At 34.6% G+C, this 14,046-nt stretch overlaps 1 protein-coding gene across 10 annotated transcripts in view; it reads right to left on the reverse strand.

Annotated features, from left to right (window-relative positions):
- RAD51B (RAD51 paralog B) overlaps window positions 1–14,046 on the reverse strand; it is a 490,110-nt gene that overhangs the window by 458,694 nt on the left and 17,370 nt on the right. For 8 of the 10 annotated variants that reach the window (XM_011383867.2, XM_023526896.1, XM_011383862.2 and 5 more), the window contains exons 5-6: window positions 12,721–12,822; window positions 9,500–9,636 (exon numbers count right to left, since the gene is read on the reverse strand). In XM_011383867.2, coding sequence (XP_011382169.1) covers window positions 9,500–9,636; window positions 12,721–12,822 — 239 coding nt within the window. The remainder of the gene's footprint in view (window positions 1–9,499; window positions 9,637–12,720; window positions 12,823–14,046) is intronic. The other 2 variants (XM_011383875.2, XM_011383887.2) reach the window with 1 other exon arrangement.

A 14,046-nucleotide genomic window follows, 5' to 3' on the forward strand; every position in this document is an offset into this window, starting at 1 on the left:
CTTAATACGTACAAAACAAATGCTATCCCATAGTTCCTTGATAAACAGGAAATTATTTTCTAAATAAATAAATACTGTCCAATGTTTCCTTAATAAACAAAAAATGATTTTCTAAACACTGATTCTGACCTCAAAGCTAGATCTAATGCATGGAGTAGGCCAAGCATAGGGGAAGGACAAGTTGAAACATATGCAACTACCATCATTAATAGTACAAGACATGGAGACCAGTAACAGAAACTTCAAATATCTCTGGTTAAATCTATAAAAATGTAAATCTTTGAGTGTAACTGTCTCCTATTTAAAATGATACTTTATCAGGCCCATACTTAAACATCCAAGGGCAACTGGGTGAAAGGACTGTAAACACTAAAACCATCCTACATTTTATGTTCCATTTAAAGATACAAAAGTGCAAAAGAACAATGTTTTCATTTCCAGATAATTAATGAGTTCCAAGAAGAGGTTGAGAACTTTAAATAGATAAACAAAATAAGTTTCTCACATATGCTATAATCAGAAGTGAAAGAGAAAAATCTAAAACAGGAAGATAAAAGAAAACTAGTCAATAACATTTTTAAGTATATTTGGAAAATTCTGAAAAGAAAAAAAGCATTATTGGGTTGAACAGAAAAAGGAAAAATTATTTTAGAAATAAAGAATAGTACTAAAAGTTTTGTGAAACGAGTAAGAAAAAATGTATCAAATGACCATTCCAAACAAGTGCTTGAGAAAGGCGCAGGGATTTTAATAAAAAAGGAAATGAGCTAAGTGATAAAAGCGAGAAGAAATGAGATGGCATTGGCAAAGGCAGAACAGAAATATTTTGAGGGTTTAAGAAAATGTGTAAATTTTTTGATTAGGGCAACTATTTGCTGAGTTTAGTGCTAGTCAGTGAAATTAGCCCTGGCACTTGGAACCTACTGCTTTTTAATAGGATAAGTAACAACATCTATGAGAAACAAGGAAGTTTTTCACAATTTGGATTCCCTGCTGATTAGGAACCAGACCGAGAGTACCGAACTCAATGGCAACAACAACCGTACATCTAACAGACGATAACTTTCTGCCTCCAACACTAGACTGGATTTCAACCAGTGGCTTAGGTGGTGAAAAGCTCTGGAACTTATTACTGTTCTCTCAATCCATTAACATCCCTCAGAAGGAAGGTGGCCACTGCATGGACATGAACTAACTTTATTTCTTGTTACCATGCTCTCTTCTTTCCCTAATGCTTTGGTGGAGAGCGGGTTTAGTGGTAAAATCTCTAACACCATGAAGTATAGAGGCCACGACTCTTGCTGATGACAAAAAAATCTAGATATTAAAAGATATCAGATATTCCATTATTAGGCAATGGGAGTATTTTCTTTCTTATCATTCTAAAAATGTTTAATTTATCTGGTTTAGTATGAAGTAAACTAGAAGAGACTTACTGACTTTAAGGAACCATCAGAGATGGCAGTGGGAAAATAAACTTTTAGAGGGTTTTTGACAAAAGGTTTAAGTGGGATGGTGGTGCCTTTGAGGTCAAGCTCAATGAGTTGAACTAACTTAGGATCCATCCTTATAAACTGAAAAACTGTGCACAAAGATAAAAACAATAACCACAGTTACCATGCTAAATAACTATACAGATGGTAATTCACATACCAATAGGCTGTAAAATTCCGTAAGTTTCCTCAAATGTTATTTTGGAAAAGATAGCTAAAAATCTATAAAATGAAAACCAAATATAAATGTAGTATTCTACATGTCTCACATTAATCGTAGCAATTTCTTATGACAATCTTCATCACAAAGATCTTTTTTGGTTAGAGCAAGTAACAGAAAAGAACCTATCTTGTGCTCCCAGACATTAATTACATAAAGTCTGAAAGCCATGCCATCTAGTGGACATCTTTTTAATAAAAATTATTCCTTTCAAAGCACTTAAGATTCATTCATTCAAAAAATATTTCTTGAGGACCTGCTATATGCCAGGCACTGTTCTAAGTGCTAAGGATATGGCAATGAACAACAACAAAACAAAAAACAAATGAAAATCTCTTCCCTCATGGAAATTACATTATACTGAGAGAGACAAAGAAATGTAGTATATTACACATCAGGTAATAAGTGCTCTAAAGAAAAGTGAACCAGGATGAGGGGACAGACTGTGACAGATGGAAGCAAGTGCTACTCTGTACAAGGTGGTCTGGGAAAGCCTCTTTAATAAGGTGACATTTGAGCAAAGGTTCAAGGGAGATGCAAAAATGAACCCTATGGATATCCAGTGGAACAGCACGTAGGACAAGAGAATTATGGCAAGTGTGAAAGCCCAGGTGCCTGGGGTGTCTGAGGAATAACAAAGAGGCTAACATAGCTGAAACGCAAGAAGCAAAAGGGAGAATAAAAAGAAATAGCATCAAAGGGCTAGCCAGGGGCCCAAATCCTGCAAGATCCTTAGGTATTTTGTTTAGATTGTATCTGGAAAAATTGGAAGCCTGGGAGCAGGACTGACATGACCTGACTTCTTTTTAAAGAATCACTCTAGCTACAGAATGGAGAAGAGGCTAGGGATGGGGCAGGCCGAACACAAGATCAGCTAGTGCAGTAGTCCAGATAAGGAACAATGGTGACTTGACCTAGAGAATAGCTCAGGTGATTAGAAGTCACTGAACTCACAATGAAGTGTAAAGAAAAAAAAAAAAAGAGCTGAGATTTCTTGACTAATTGAATCAGCGTCTGGAAGAATGGAATTACCAGTTCATTGAAGTGGAGAAGATTGGACTCAGATCAAGGTTTTTGTTATTAGTTCCCCCTGTTCCCCCTGTTACTTCACAGCTCTTGTATAAAAGGAAAGTTAAAAGGTTTACATTAGTGACCACATGCCAACTTGAAACAAAACATATGCTTAATGTAGAAAAAAAAAAAAGTCTTCCAAAATTCTAGTTGAAATATCGCATCATAAATGTGCTGAAATGAAAGTTTATGGTTTTTCAAAGCTTCTTGTATGTAATATTTTCCTGTTCATTAATTCAATATGTACTTGCTCAGCATTGTGGTATTACTAAACATAATAATATGAATCTATTAGTTCCTTACAGATTCCGGAAAATTCCAAAATTCTGTCTTAGAAATAATAAGTACTTATAACTAATTTCCATTTTCTATCTTAGAAACTCTTCAGGATCTCCTTCCCTATTAATTCACCTAGATTCACAAATGATAATGTATCCGGAACTGGACTATGGAAAATCTACCCAGACTCATGAAACCGTCTCAAAAAACTGTAAGAGGGAATTTATCTCCCCCATTTTTGTCCCCTGATTTGTACCAACTAGCAAATAGGTAGGACCACACTGATATTGCCTTAAGAATCAGCCAAAGTCATAAAAGGTCTCCCTCTTGATACAAGGATTCAGAATGAGTGACACTCTAAATAGTTTGGGAGAGGTAAAGCACACTGGCTGTGGGCATTGGGCACCCTTGGAAGTAACATGCATACCAAGCACAGCAGCTCCTCCAGGTCCAAGGTTGGCCACTGCTTCCACACAGCACCAACACCATTCACTTCTCCTTGTATACTGAGTCACAACAGTCCTAATTTTATATTTTTGTGATGATTTGAGTAATGTCTTCTTCCCCCGCTGGACTCCATCTTCTTCCTAGTTTTCAAAGCTTTTCTGATTTCATGACCACTCAAGAATGTCCACTTCTACTCCCTAAAACTCTGATTCTATGTCCTACCCAGGCCCCAGGCCCTCACCTTCCTGGGTCCTGGGTCTCAGTTCTCCTCCCCAGACCCCTTGGTTTTTCTCACACATAATCTGCTTCCAGTTCTAACACTCTGCTTTACTTCCTTCTATCCATCTTATTTCTCCCAAAGTTTTATTTCAAAAACATCTATTACTATTTACTATCTATATTTTCTTTTTTATTCTTAACTTCCAGTTCCATCTTTTTATCTCCAATAGGAATAATATAGTATTCATTTAATTCATGAATCCTGAAATTCTCATGGTTGCCAAAATTTCATAGACAGATCACTAGATTAACCTATTTATCCATATTCTCAAGGTATATACAAGTACATAGCATATTAAGGCTATATCAGATCTTTTTTTTGTAAATTATTCTCTTTATTTTATAGATTATACACATTAGTTAGGTTAAATATTTCATTCAAGTCCTTATAGTTCATAAATGGCACCACCAAGGCAGGAACCCAGATCAATTAATTATAAAGCAAATACTCCTGCCCACTAACCTACATTTTCTTTTTAATCAAGATTAAATGAATAAGAAACACTTATTCATATTAATGATATTTTTTACAGCTGCCTCATAAGGGTTATGGGAAATCTATTGTTTGAAATAATATTCATTGAATTTGCATTCCTATACCAAAGAAATGTTGAGAAAATAGAATTTCAGGATTTCTTACCATGAGCCCTCTTCAACTCATTACTCCCACTCAAACTAACTGAGGTCTCCTATCTCAGGGAGTTGTCTCATTTTAATATGTGTGTTTTTACTGGAAAGCATTTACAGGCCACAACAATAAGCATTAGTCAAATGACAAATACAAAGTAAATCCTCGGGTAAACATCCAGTGGAGAAGAGCTAAACAAATAAACACAATAACAAATAAGAAGATGGCATTTTCACAGAGAGACTATATCAGATCTTAAGTCCAAGAAGTAAAACAAATAAACACAGACGTTTTTCTGAAGCAATGAGAATTCTGCCTGCTTAGTGTTCCCCTCTCCTTATGGCAGTCCCTGAGTCCCAGAGGGTTTAGCACCAGGCTATACTATTATGTAATTATTAAGTAGTCCGGAGACACAGCTGCAGTCTATGACAACAAGCATGATTAATATACTATTTTAGGTTATTTTCTTCAATACATATAAAAATAAGCTAGTTAGTGTATTGCTTTAAAAAATATAACCTTTCCAAACTGCTTTTAAGTACATATCTGCAAGGTTTTCTCTTTTTTAAGTGCATTTTAAACTAATATATTTTTATTTACTCTCGCCTTGTTTTCTCCTTCCTCCTTGATAAAGATATCTAGCAACTTATTTAAAGAAATTATTTTCCATTGTTATCATTTATCCTAAATTTTCTATATGTGAATCCATTAAATTTCCCTTATATTAATCCTTCAATTCACTTTCTCAATTCTGCTGATCAGACAGCTTGCTTGTAAACACAAAATGGAGACAACGCTACATACAGAGACATAGAGAGCTAAAATATATTCCTTTTTAGTCTCATATTTTCCTGTTTTATGTCTTCTCTAAGTCCAGAAATCAACCCAGTTGTGACAGACACTATTACTTACCAATATCCATTCCATATCTTCCTTGCTATAAGAACCCTAATTTTATTCAGGCAGTAATACTAACTAGCCCCAGAACACTCATCATGCTTGTTATAACAATGTGACCCCTCACTTTCCCATCCTCCCTTGCATATAGTAGTGGCCCAGTGAGAAATCTGCAGGATTCCAGTGGGTAGAAAGGAAATCAGCAAAAGGGAGGAAGCAGCTACTCTGAAAAAAGAAGTATACTTTCCTGCTAAAAGATATACCTGGCCCTTTCCCTTCTCACTGAATTGAGCACAGAATGGATATGATGCCTAAAAATGTACCAGTCTCTCTTTTATCACTGGTAGCAGGACCAGTGACAGCAACCATATACTTGTTATGTGAAAAAAAAAAACAAAAATAAAACCTCTTTTTGTTGAAGCCACTATTCTGTGGGTATTCAGTTACTTACAGCAAAAAACTTTCCCAACTGATCAACCAATTTTCCCCAGTAAATCCAAATAGGGGTCAAGCAGTCTTGTAATAGCACAAATGAAATGTGACAAGACAGTACCGAGCCAGCTCCATTCTCTGACTCACCATGACAAACTCCAGAAAGCAGTGTAAGAATGCCAAGCCTGGCATCTATACAAAAGAATGCTGGTACTTTGATCCCACCTGACCCTATCACCAGACTTCAAAATGCATTCCGTGTAGCAGCTTGATGACCACACTTTTCAAGCCTAGAAATAGGCTAGAAAAGTAAAAACAACATAAATATCAACCCTTATCCTCAAATGACCTTCATAAGAGCTCATTACAAATTATGCAGCATAATTCAAATGAAGGGACTAAAATTTACCTCTTCATTTTCCAATCTGCCTCTGATGCAAATACTAATATTCACAGAGGCAGGAAGAAATAATGAAGGAAATAAGTAAATACGGAGGATGCAAAAAGTAGATAATTAAGGCTATATGCAAAGACAAAGAAAAACAAACAAAAAACCTCCACAAATTAATTTGGAAAATGTAAACTGGTCACCTACTACTGTATTTATGCTGGATTTCACCCAATTCATGATTTTAAACCTACTCTGAACTGTGATACTGATAACAATGGAATCAGACAATAGTTTATTCGCTAAAAAGACATCCCAAACTCAGTTTTATATGTGTATAAAAAAAGCAGGAATCCAATTACATTAACTGAATTTCTGTTATTAGAATAACTTTAGTCCTTCAATTCTTTAAGCCAGTTCTATTGAACTTTTGTAAGGGCTATTTATACGTTAGCTATTTATTACCTAATAGGCTATTGAATACCTACTTGACTTGTTAGTTAAAGGCTAGTCACCGGCATTTTAAAGAGTATCTTTCACTTGGACAACCTGAGCGAGCCAATGTCATTACCAGCTGTAGTAAATATATTCCAGTGGTCTCATGTTTATGCTCCTATTTTTTTAAACCATTAATTTGTTTAAGATCCAAATAAGTTCATCATACTGCAAGTGATCAATACATCTTTTTCCTCCAATTTGATTGAGATATAATTGATGTATAACATTGTGTAAGTTTGAAGTGTACAATGTGATGAGAGCAACACATTCTTTAAGTCTCTTTTAATCCAAAAGTTCCTCCTCTAAGACTTTTTTTAATCTTAATGATTTATTTGTTAAAGAAAGCACGAAGTTCTGTCAGTTCTCAGAGGTCGGATTTTGCTGACTGCATCCCTCTGGTATAGCTCAACATGATCCTCTCTTCTCTGTATATGTTGTAGACGGGTGGTTGGATCTGAAAGCTTGATCACATCTTGTTTGATTGTTCTTCCATCAGGAGGTACCACAGTGACTGGATATCTTTTTATGATGCTAGTACGTTTTTACGTTTATGAACTGTTTTTACTCATAACACCTCTGACATCGAATGTGTGGGTTTTCCACACCAAGCAATTCTCCATTTCCCTGTGGACACCAACTGGGTGTCCTACAAGTTGATTCAATTCTAACACCAACTACCAGTAATTAGCTCAGACCCCGTAGAGTAAAGACTCAATCCCACAAGTTTGCCCCCGCTTCAGACACCGATCCCAAGACCTGGGCCTCTGGTACTTTTGACAGGCTATAAATCAGAGGTTCCCTTGTCTCCCTCCTCAAGTTCAATAATTGGTTAGACAGAACTCAGGAAGCCACTTTACTTACTATTACCAGTTTATTATAAAGGATACAACTCAGGATCAATCAAATGGAAGACATGCATAGAGTTGAGCATTGGGGAGTAGAGGGAGCAGAGCCCCCATGCCCTTTCCAGGCACACCACCAATACCTCAATGTGTTCACCAACATAGAAGCTCTCCAAATCTCATTATTTAGAGGTTTTTATAGAGACCCCATTACATAGGCATGACTGGTTAAACCACTGGCCATTGGTGACTAACCAGTTTCCTGCCTCTCTCCCCTTCTCAGAAGTTCCAACCTATAATCACATGATTGATTCCTCTAGCAACTAACCCCCATCTAAAGCTATCTAAGGCCACCAAGAGTCACCTCACTAGCATAAACTTGCAAATTATGAATAACAAACACCGTTCTTCTCTCTTCTATCGCTCAGCAAAGTCCAAAAGTTTTACAAGTTATTTTGCCAAGAATCAGGACAAAGACAAAATATATATTTCTTATTATATCACAATATTCAATGCCTAGGTCCATTAGATTGTTAGAGTTTGTAATTTGGTGACATTCTAGCATTCCTTCTACATTTATACTGGAATGCTTTTATTAAAAGACCTATATGTTACTCAGTAATATAGTTCATATGGAAAAAGAAAAAGATGTTTGATTTCCTTTTTTTCATTCAAAATAATGAAACTCATTTCAAAATAATGAGTTGCTTCTCCAGAATCCTCCAAGAGTGATCAATTAGTTGCTTTTCATTTCTTAATATTGTAGACTCATAGATTTTAAACATATTTCATGTGTTTTAATTAGTATTCCTATTGTATTAGTATTCCTATTGGTTTCATCTTTGGCCAGTGGGAGCCTCCAGAGATTGACTTCTGAGTCCTTCGGACACTTCTTAAGCAGTCTTTGATAACTTCCCTGCTATCTAATATGATGTCTCACACTCAATTTAAAATTTCTTGCTCTAAAGCTAAAATCAGCCATTTCCCCCAAAGAAGCCTCATTCCTTTTAATAGAAAATGGTATTTGGATTTCATGATCTGAGAGTAACACCTATCAATTCGTTCATTTATCAAACATTTTCTTAGCAATTTTATACACTGTAACTGGACTTGGTTTTGAAGACACAAAGATGAAACACAAATTCAAATTGCTGACAAGCCAGTGGCATATACTTAGAAAGAATAGATAACCAAGAGATGCAGAAGAAAGCAAATAAGCTCTAGGCAAAATAATCCATATGAAACTTATCTGGTCAGGGAGTATCATTTGATTTAAACAGTATTCTTAGAAATAAGGGAGAGATCTGATTTATGATGACATAGTGAGAGAAAGACTCTAAAGACTAGACCTATCCCATACCTTGACTAAGAGAACAAAATAGAGTCAGTCTCCAGCTGTATGTGTTCCTGTTTATAAATATCAAACAAAGCAAGAAAGGAGAGGGACCAGACTTATCTTCAAGTATACAGTATTACACAAGTGACTAAATGCCTCTCTATAGAATATTAAAGGTCCTTGGCAAACTAAGGAAATCTTTTCTTCTCAAACATATATACACTTATTATCAGTGTGCTTCTTACATTTAATACCATACTACTTCAAAGATCAGAATGAAATACTTCTCAATCAAAAAAGTTTGAAATCTGCAATTTTTCTATTCACTAATATTTTACTTGCAACTAGAAATTAATTACAAAGCAGCTTACCTTCTGTCTTTATTAATTTTCCCCATTTTTCACTTATATTCCTCCCTCTCTTTCTTGAACTTCTTTCTTCCTGACTTTCTGCAAAACAGAGCTTATCCAGGAATCTCACTTTAACCAATAAGAAAGGGATAGAAAAGGCAGAAAGAAATTGTTTCCTGTGTCAATTTGAAAAGGAAAGTTCCTTAAAACAGTATCCAGCATTCTGTGTTCTCAGGAAAAAAAAAAAAAAAGTAAACGTTAACCTATTTGAAAATGTTACATGCTATATATAAGTTACAAAACTAAAGTATTAAAATGGAAAATAAAAAAATCCCCTACCTTTCAGCACTAAATGCTGATTCGGTGTCAATGTACACAACAGCTCCTTCTAATCCTCCCATGTTGGTGGGTAATGTGGCCAAAACACTCATCATTATACAAAACTGAGTTTTTCCACAACCTGGTGGACCTGTAATCTTAAATAAATAAAGACATAAACAAATAAGTTATTTGTATAAACATCACAAGCTAGTCAAAGCAAAATCCTTGAGGAACTTACCACAGACACAGTCCAACTAACCTAGGTTCCTGGGTTCCCAGGGAGAACATTCTAATACATTCATTGTCTATAATGAATTAACTTCACCCCCATGCATCTGGATTGGTACTGGTTATGTACCATCCTTGGGAGAAATAAGAAAATAGTCATTCAAATCATCCTCTGTATTCTGTAGTTCAGATGAAAACTTTAGTTGAGAAAGGCTGGAGGATTTATTTTATACATTCACAACTTGGAGTTCTATACCTTTTCCTCATTAAGACATTTATAGAAGGATCTTGAAAATATTTAAGAGGCTTTAATAATTGGTTTAGCATTTGCTATGAATTGGCCTTTCAGAACAATTTTGTACTAGTCTTCTTAAGAGCTACTTTGACCTTTATTCTTAAAAGTATTTAGAGGTAAAGGGTACTGATGAATAGTTTGGTACCAAATGGTTCAGCAAAAACATGGTGTGTGTGTGTGCGCTCATGTGTATGTGTGTGTAAAAAGAGCAATAATAAAGCAAATATAACAAAATTCAACAATTGTTGAATCTAAGTGATTACTAATTTGAAGTGTATGTTTTGAAATTTTAGTTGGTAGAAAGGTATTTCAAGATCACAAAATTTGAAATCAAGAGGGTATAGATAGAAAATAGGAAGTTAATCACATGCATATTCAAGTCCACCTGGAATTACTTAACAAATATTAATATGAAAATGTTAAAAATATCCCCTTTAAACATATGCTAATTGTCACATTGGCATCCAAATTTTAAGAACCAAACCGCTATCCCTTTAGTGAAAAATGACACTAATGAACAATTTTCACAATAGGAAGGGGGAACAGAAGAGGGAAGGAGGAGAGAAGAAAATCTCTGGAAGAGATGAAAAAAGTCTGAGCTAAGACTGAGATATACTACAGGCATGAAGAAACTGTCTCAGATACATCATGAAGTAGAAAGAAGAAGGGACAACCCATGAGTCTAAATCATTTAGGCCAGTGGTTCTCAAAACCGAGTGAGCATTAGGATTACGTGGCCAGCTTGTTAACTAGCATCTCTGGTCTGAGATGTGGCCTGAGAATTCAAATTTCTGAAAAGTACCCAGGTGATGCCGATGCTGTTCTACACTTTCAAGAACCACTGTTTTGGAACTTAGACTAAACCTAAACTTCATTTATCAAGGCTCAACATTAAAAAACAAAAGTTCACAAGTTAGAAACTATGTGCTAATTTGTAATCTCTAAAACAATGATTTAAACTTTAAGAGTAAACAATTGTTACTACAAATAAGATTGCCAGATCATGAGTGATCAGTGAAAAGGAATCTCCAAACTTCTTTGATTACATACTCTGATAAGCCAAAACAAACAAACAAAAAAAATTTAGCATGGTCTTCCAATAATGCATATTTATTACATACATACTATTTTACTAATATGTTCTATACAGTATAAAACATATATAAAATAAAATAGGGCTAAAAAAGAATAAAAGATAAGTATTTTAAGAGTTTCATATCTTAGATGTATAGATCTTTTCACTCTCATAAAAACAGTAATACTTTTAGTGAAATAATGATAATAATTAAAATAAGTGAAATTATATTACTTTTTAAATATTGATTTAAATATTTTGCAGTTCTGTGACTGAAATGTCAGGTCCTATGCTCTATTTATTTCAGTACTTAACTGTAATGGTTGTACAGTTGAGAAAGAGATAATTGCAAAAATGCAAGCACTGAAATTAAATTTAAGAAATATATTATTTATTGTACTTACTAAATCACTATTTTCATTTTTCAATAATGTCTATCAGTTAGCAAAAGTTTTTGTTGAATTTTGGCTAATAAATTTCTATCTACCCTCATGTCGATTAAGATATATTTTTACATTTTTTAACAATTGATTTAAAAATCAATCAAAACTCTTTATTTGGAAGGTTTTTAACAGTATAGAAAATATTGTAACAAGTTTTAAAGTGTGCAGATAGCAAAGTTTTCATTGGACACACATATTTCTGACAACGAAAATCACATAACAGAAAAATTTCCAAATAGCGACTTAAAAAAACACTCTCTCTATATTTTAATCTCTGTCTTTAAAAAGGCATTTGCTTTCTCACTCCTTATTAAAATATTGCCTTTACTTTGACGGGATGGATTAAGAGTGTTCCACTGGTTGGTTGGTTGATTTTTAATCTGCTATGAAGCATACACCATAGCCACTTGTCATATAAAAAAGGTCAGCAAATTAGATGTATCTTGTCTTTTCATTTAAAAAATGCTTCACCCATCTTTGAATTCAACAACTCTTTTACAATCTTTGCAGTGAGATAACCAAAGAAGCCATTGTGATTCAGATTAATTTCACAGTCACTCCCCATTTCACTGCAGAGTACTATAGAAATTCTACGCTTTACCAATCAGGTTTTTATAAAAACTGACAACATTGGTACCATCCTTAAGCAGTTTTCACATATCTGACATCTACATAAAAATTAAATTTCATTTTGTCAGGTTTACTTAGTGGGTTAAAACATTTCAACATTAACAGTTTTTAACCACAGATAGTTCAGCTCCGAATTCTAGCAGCCAAACCACAAAATTTCAAGTTGTGTTCAGTTCCCAGGTTCAGCTCCAGTGGTGGTTAGAAAGAGTGAACATGCCAAACCAGAAGAGTCTAAGTTATTTGCTTCTTGGAAATGCAAAGTGAATACAACATTTACACACAGAAGACACCAGTAAAATACAATTAGCTTCTTATAGTTAGAGCCTGAGTTTCAACTTGCCTGGGAAAAGTAAAAGAACTGAAAGAAAATAACCAAAAATGAAGATCACTCAAATATCAACAAGGAAGTAAATATTAGTAATTGGTTAAGAAGAAAGAGAATTATTCTCAAGTTTAAAAAGTCTAATTGTACAAAAGTAAAAACGAAGCCTAGTCATTTTAATCATAAACGAGATTAAATGATTGAGATGAACATGAAACCCAGACTGATTAGGACCTAAAATCTTACCAAGTTAATTCTCTCCACATTCGAGGTGGGAGCCAACAGGATGGGGCAAACAGCCAAACCAGTACTTTGCAGAAGACAATTTAAGGACTGCCTGGTTCTGATCTGAGAAAAGAGCATGTGGAAACTTCAGCATCTAACTACTTGTCTCCATTTGCTCTACAATTATGTAGAATTATGATTAGGTCTTTAGATATACAAAATTCATTTTAAAAATAACTAACTCTCTAAATCCTAAAACAAACAAAAAGCAAATAATCTCAGAGCAGGTAGCACTTTGCTTTGTGAAAGAAGTTTCGATCTTAAATCATTTTACATCACCATGTGAAGATTTTTATATCTTGGATTCTCTCCACCAGTACCTTATTTCCTACGGACAACTGCTGGTTTTGAAGTAAATGGGAAGGGATAGAAAAAGAGAAGGGAAAGGAACAGAACAGAAAGAAGCAGGAGAACATGGAACTGACAAGTGTCCCAAGTTTCAGAGTTGAAAATAAAAATCAAACAGTATCAAGAAACATAGTCATTCATATAATAATCATATAACATATGAAGGACTCTTACATAACCTTTATGGAGAAAGATATTTATTTCTAAATCAGGAAGTGAGTGATGAATTAGAAGCAATGATCCAATCAATCACATATACTAAATTCCTGTATTAGGACAGAACCCTGATTATCTTGCCTTTCAAAACACGAAATAGGATAAACAAATCATGTCAGTGGATTATATTCAAGGAATTCCAATTAGAAATCTCTCCCTGCCACTATAGTACATGGAGCTGAACTGAACCTGACTGCAGCTTGAAGAAGATGAGACCTACCTTGACCAATCTATAGATCTATGAGCAAGAAAAAGAAATATCTGTTGCTGTTATAAGCAGTGTAAGCAACCAAAACTGACTAAGAAAGCATTTATTTATGTCTTATACTGCACTGTTTCTGCATTTCTATTACATGCCTGGCCATTGTAGGCATTTAAGTTTATAACCCCCCGCCTTATTATATCCTATGATCTTATAGTCCACAGCTAACTCTGCCAATGAGAAAGAAATAAAGCTATAATATTCAACTGTTCTGAGGAAAAATCAGGATGCAAAAATAGGACTCTTGTCACCCTGCCTCTATCCTTTTGGGGGACAGTAGGATAGTCACTTTCAAAGCAAAACCACCTCACTCATGAATAAAGCATGGAAATAACTCTCAGTACGAATACTGTACAAATGTGCTACATTGTTTCTTATTATTTAGAGCAAGGATCTAGGTATAATCATCACTGTCAAATGTAAAGATCTGGCAGTGCTTCCAGGTTTACTCTTCCAGAGAT

Source organism: Pteropus vampyrus, unplaced genomic scaffold, assembly GCF_000151845.1.
Source record: "Pteropus vampyrus isolate Shadow unplaced genomic scaffold, Pvam_2.0 Scaffold15, whole genome shotgun sequence".
Classification (NCBI taxonomy): Eukaryota; Metazoa; Chordata; class Mammalia; order Chiroptera; family Pteropodidae; genus Pteropus; species Pteropus vampyrus.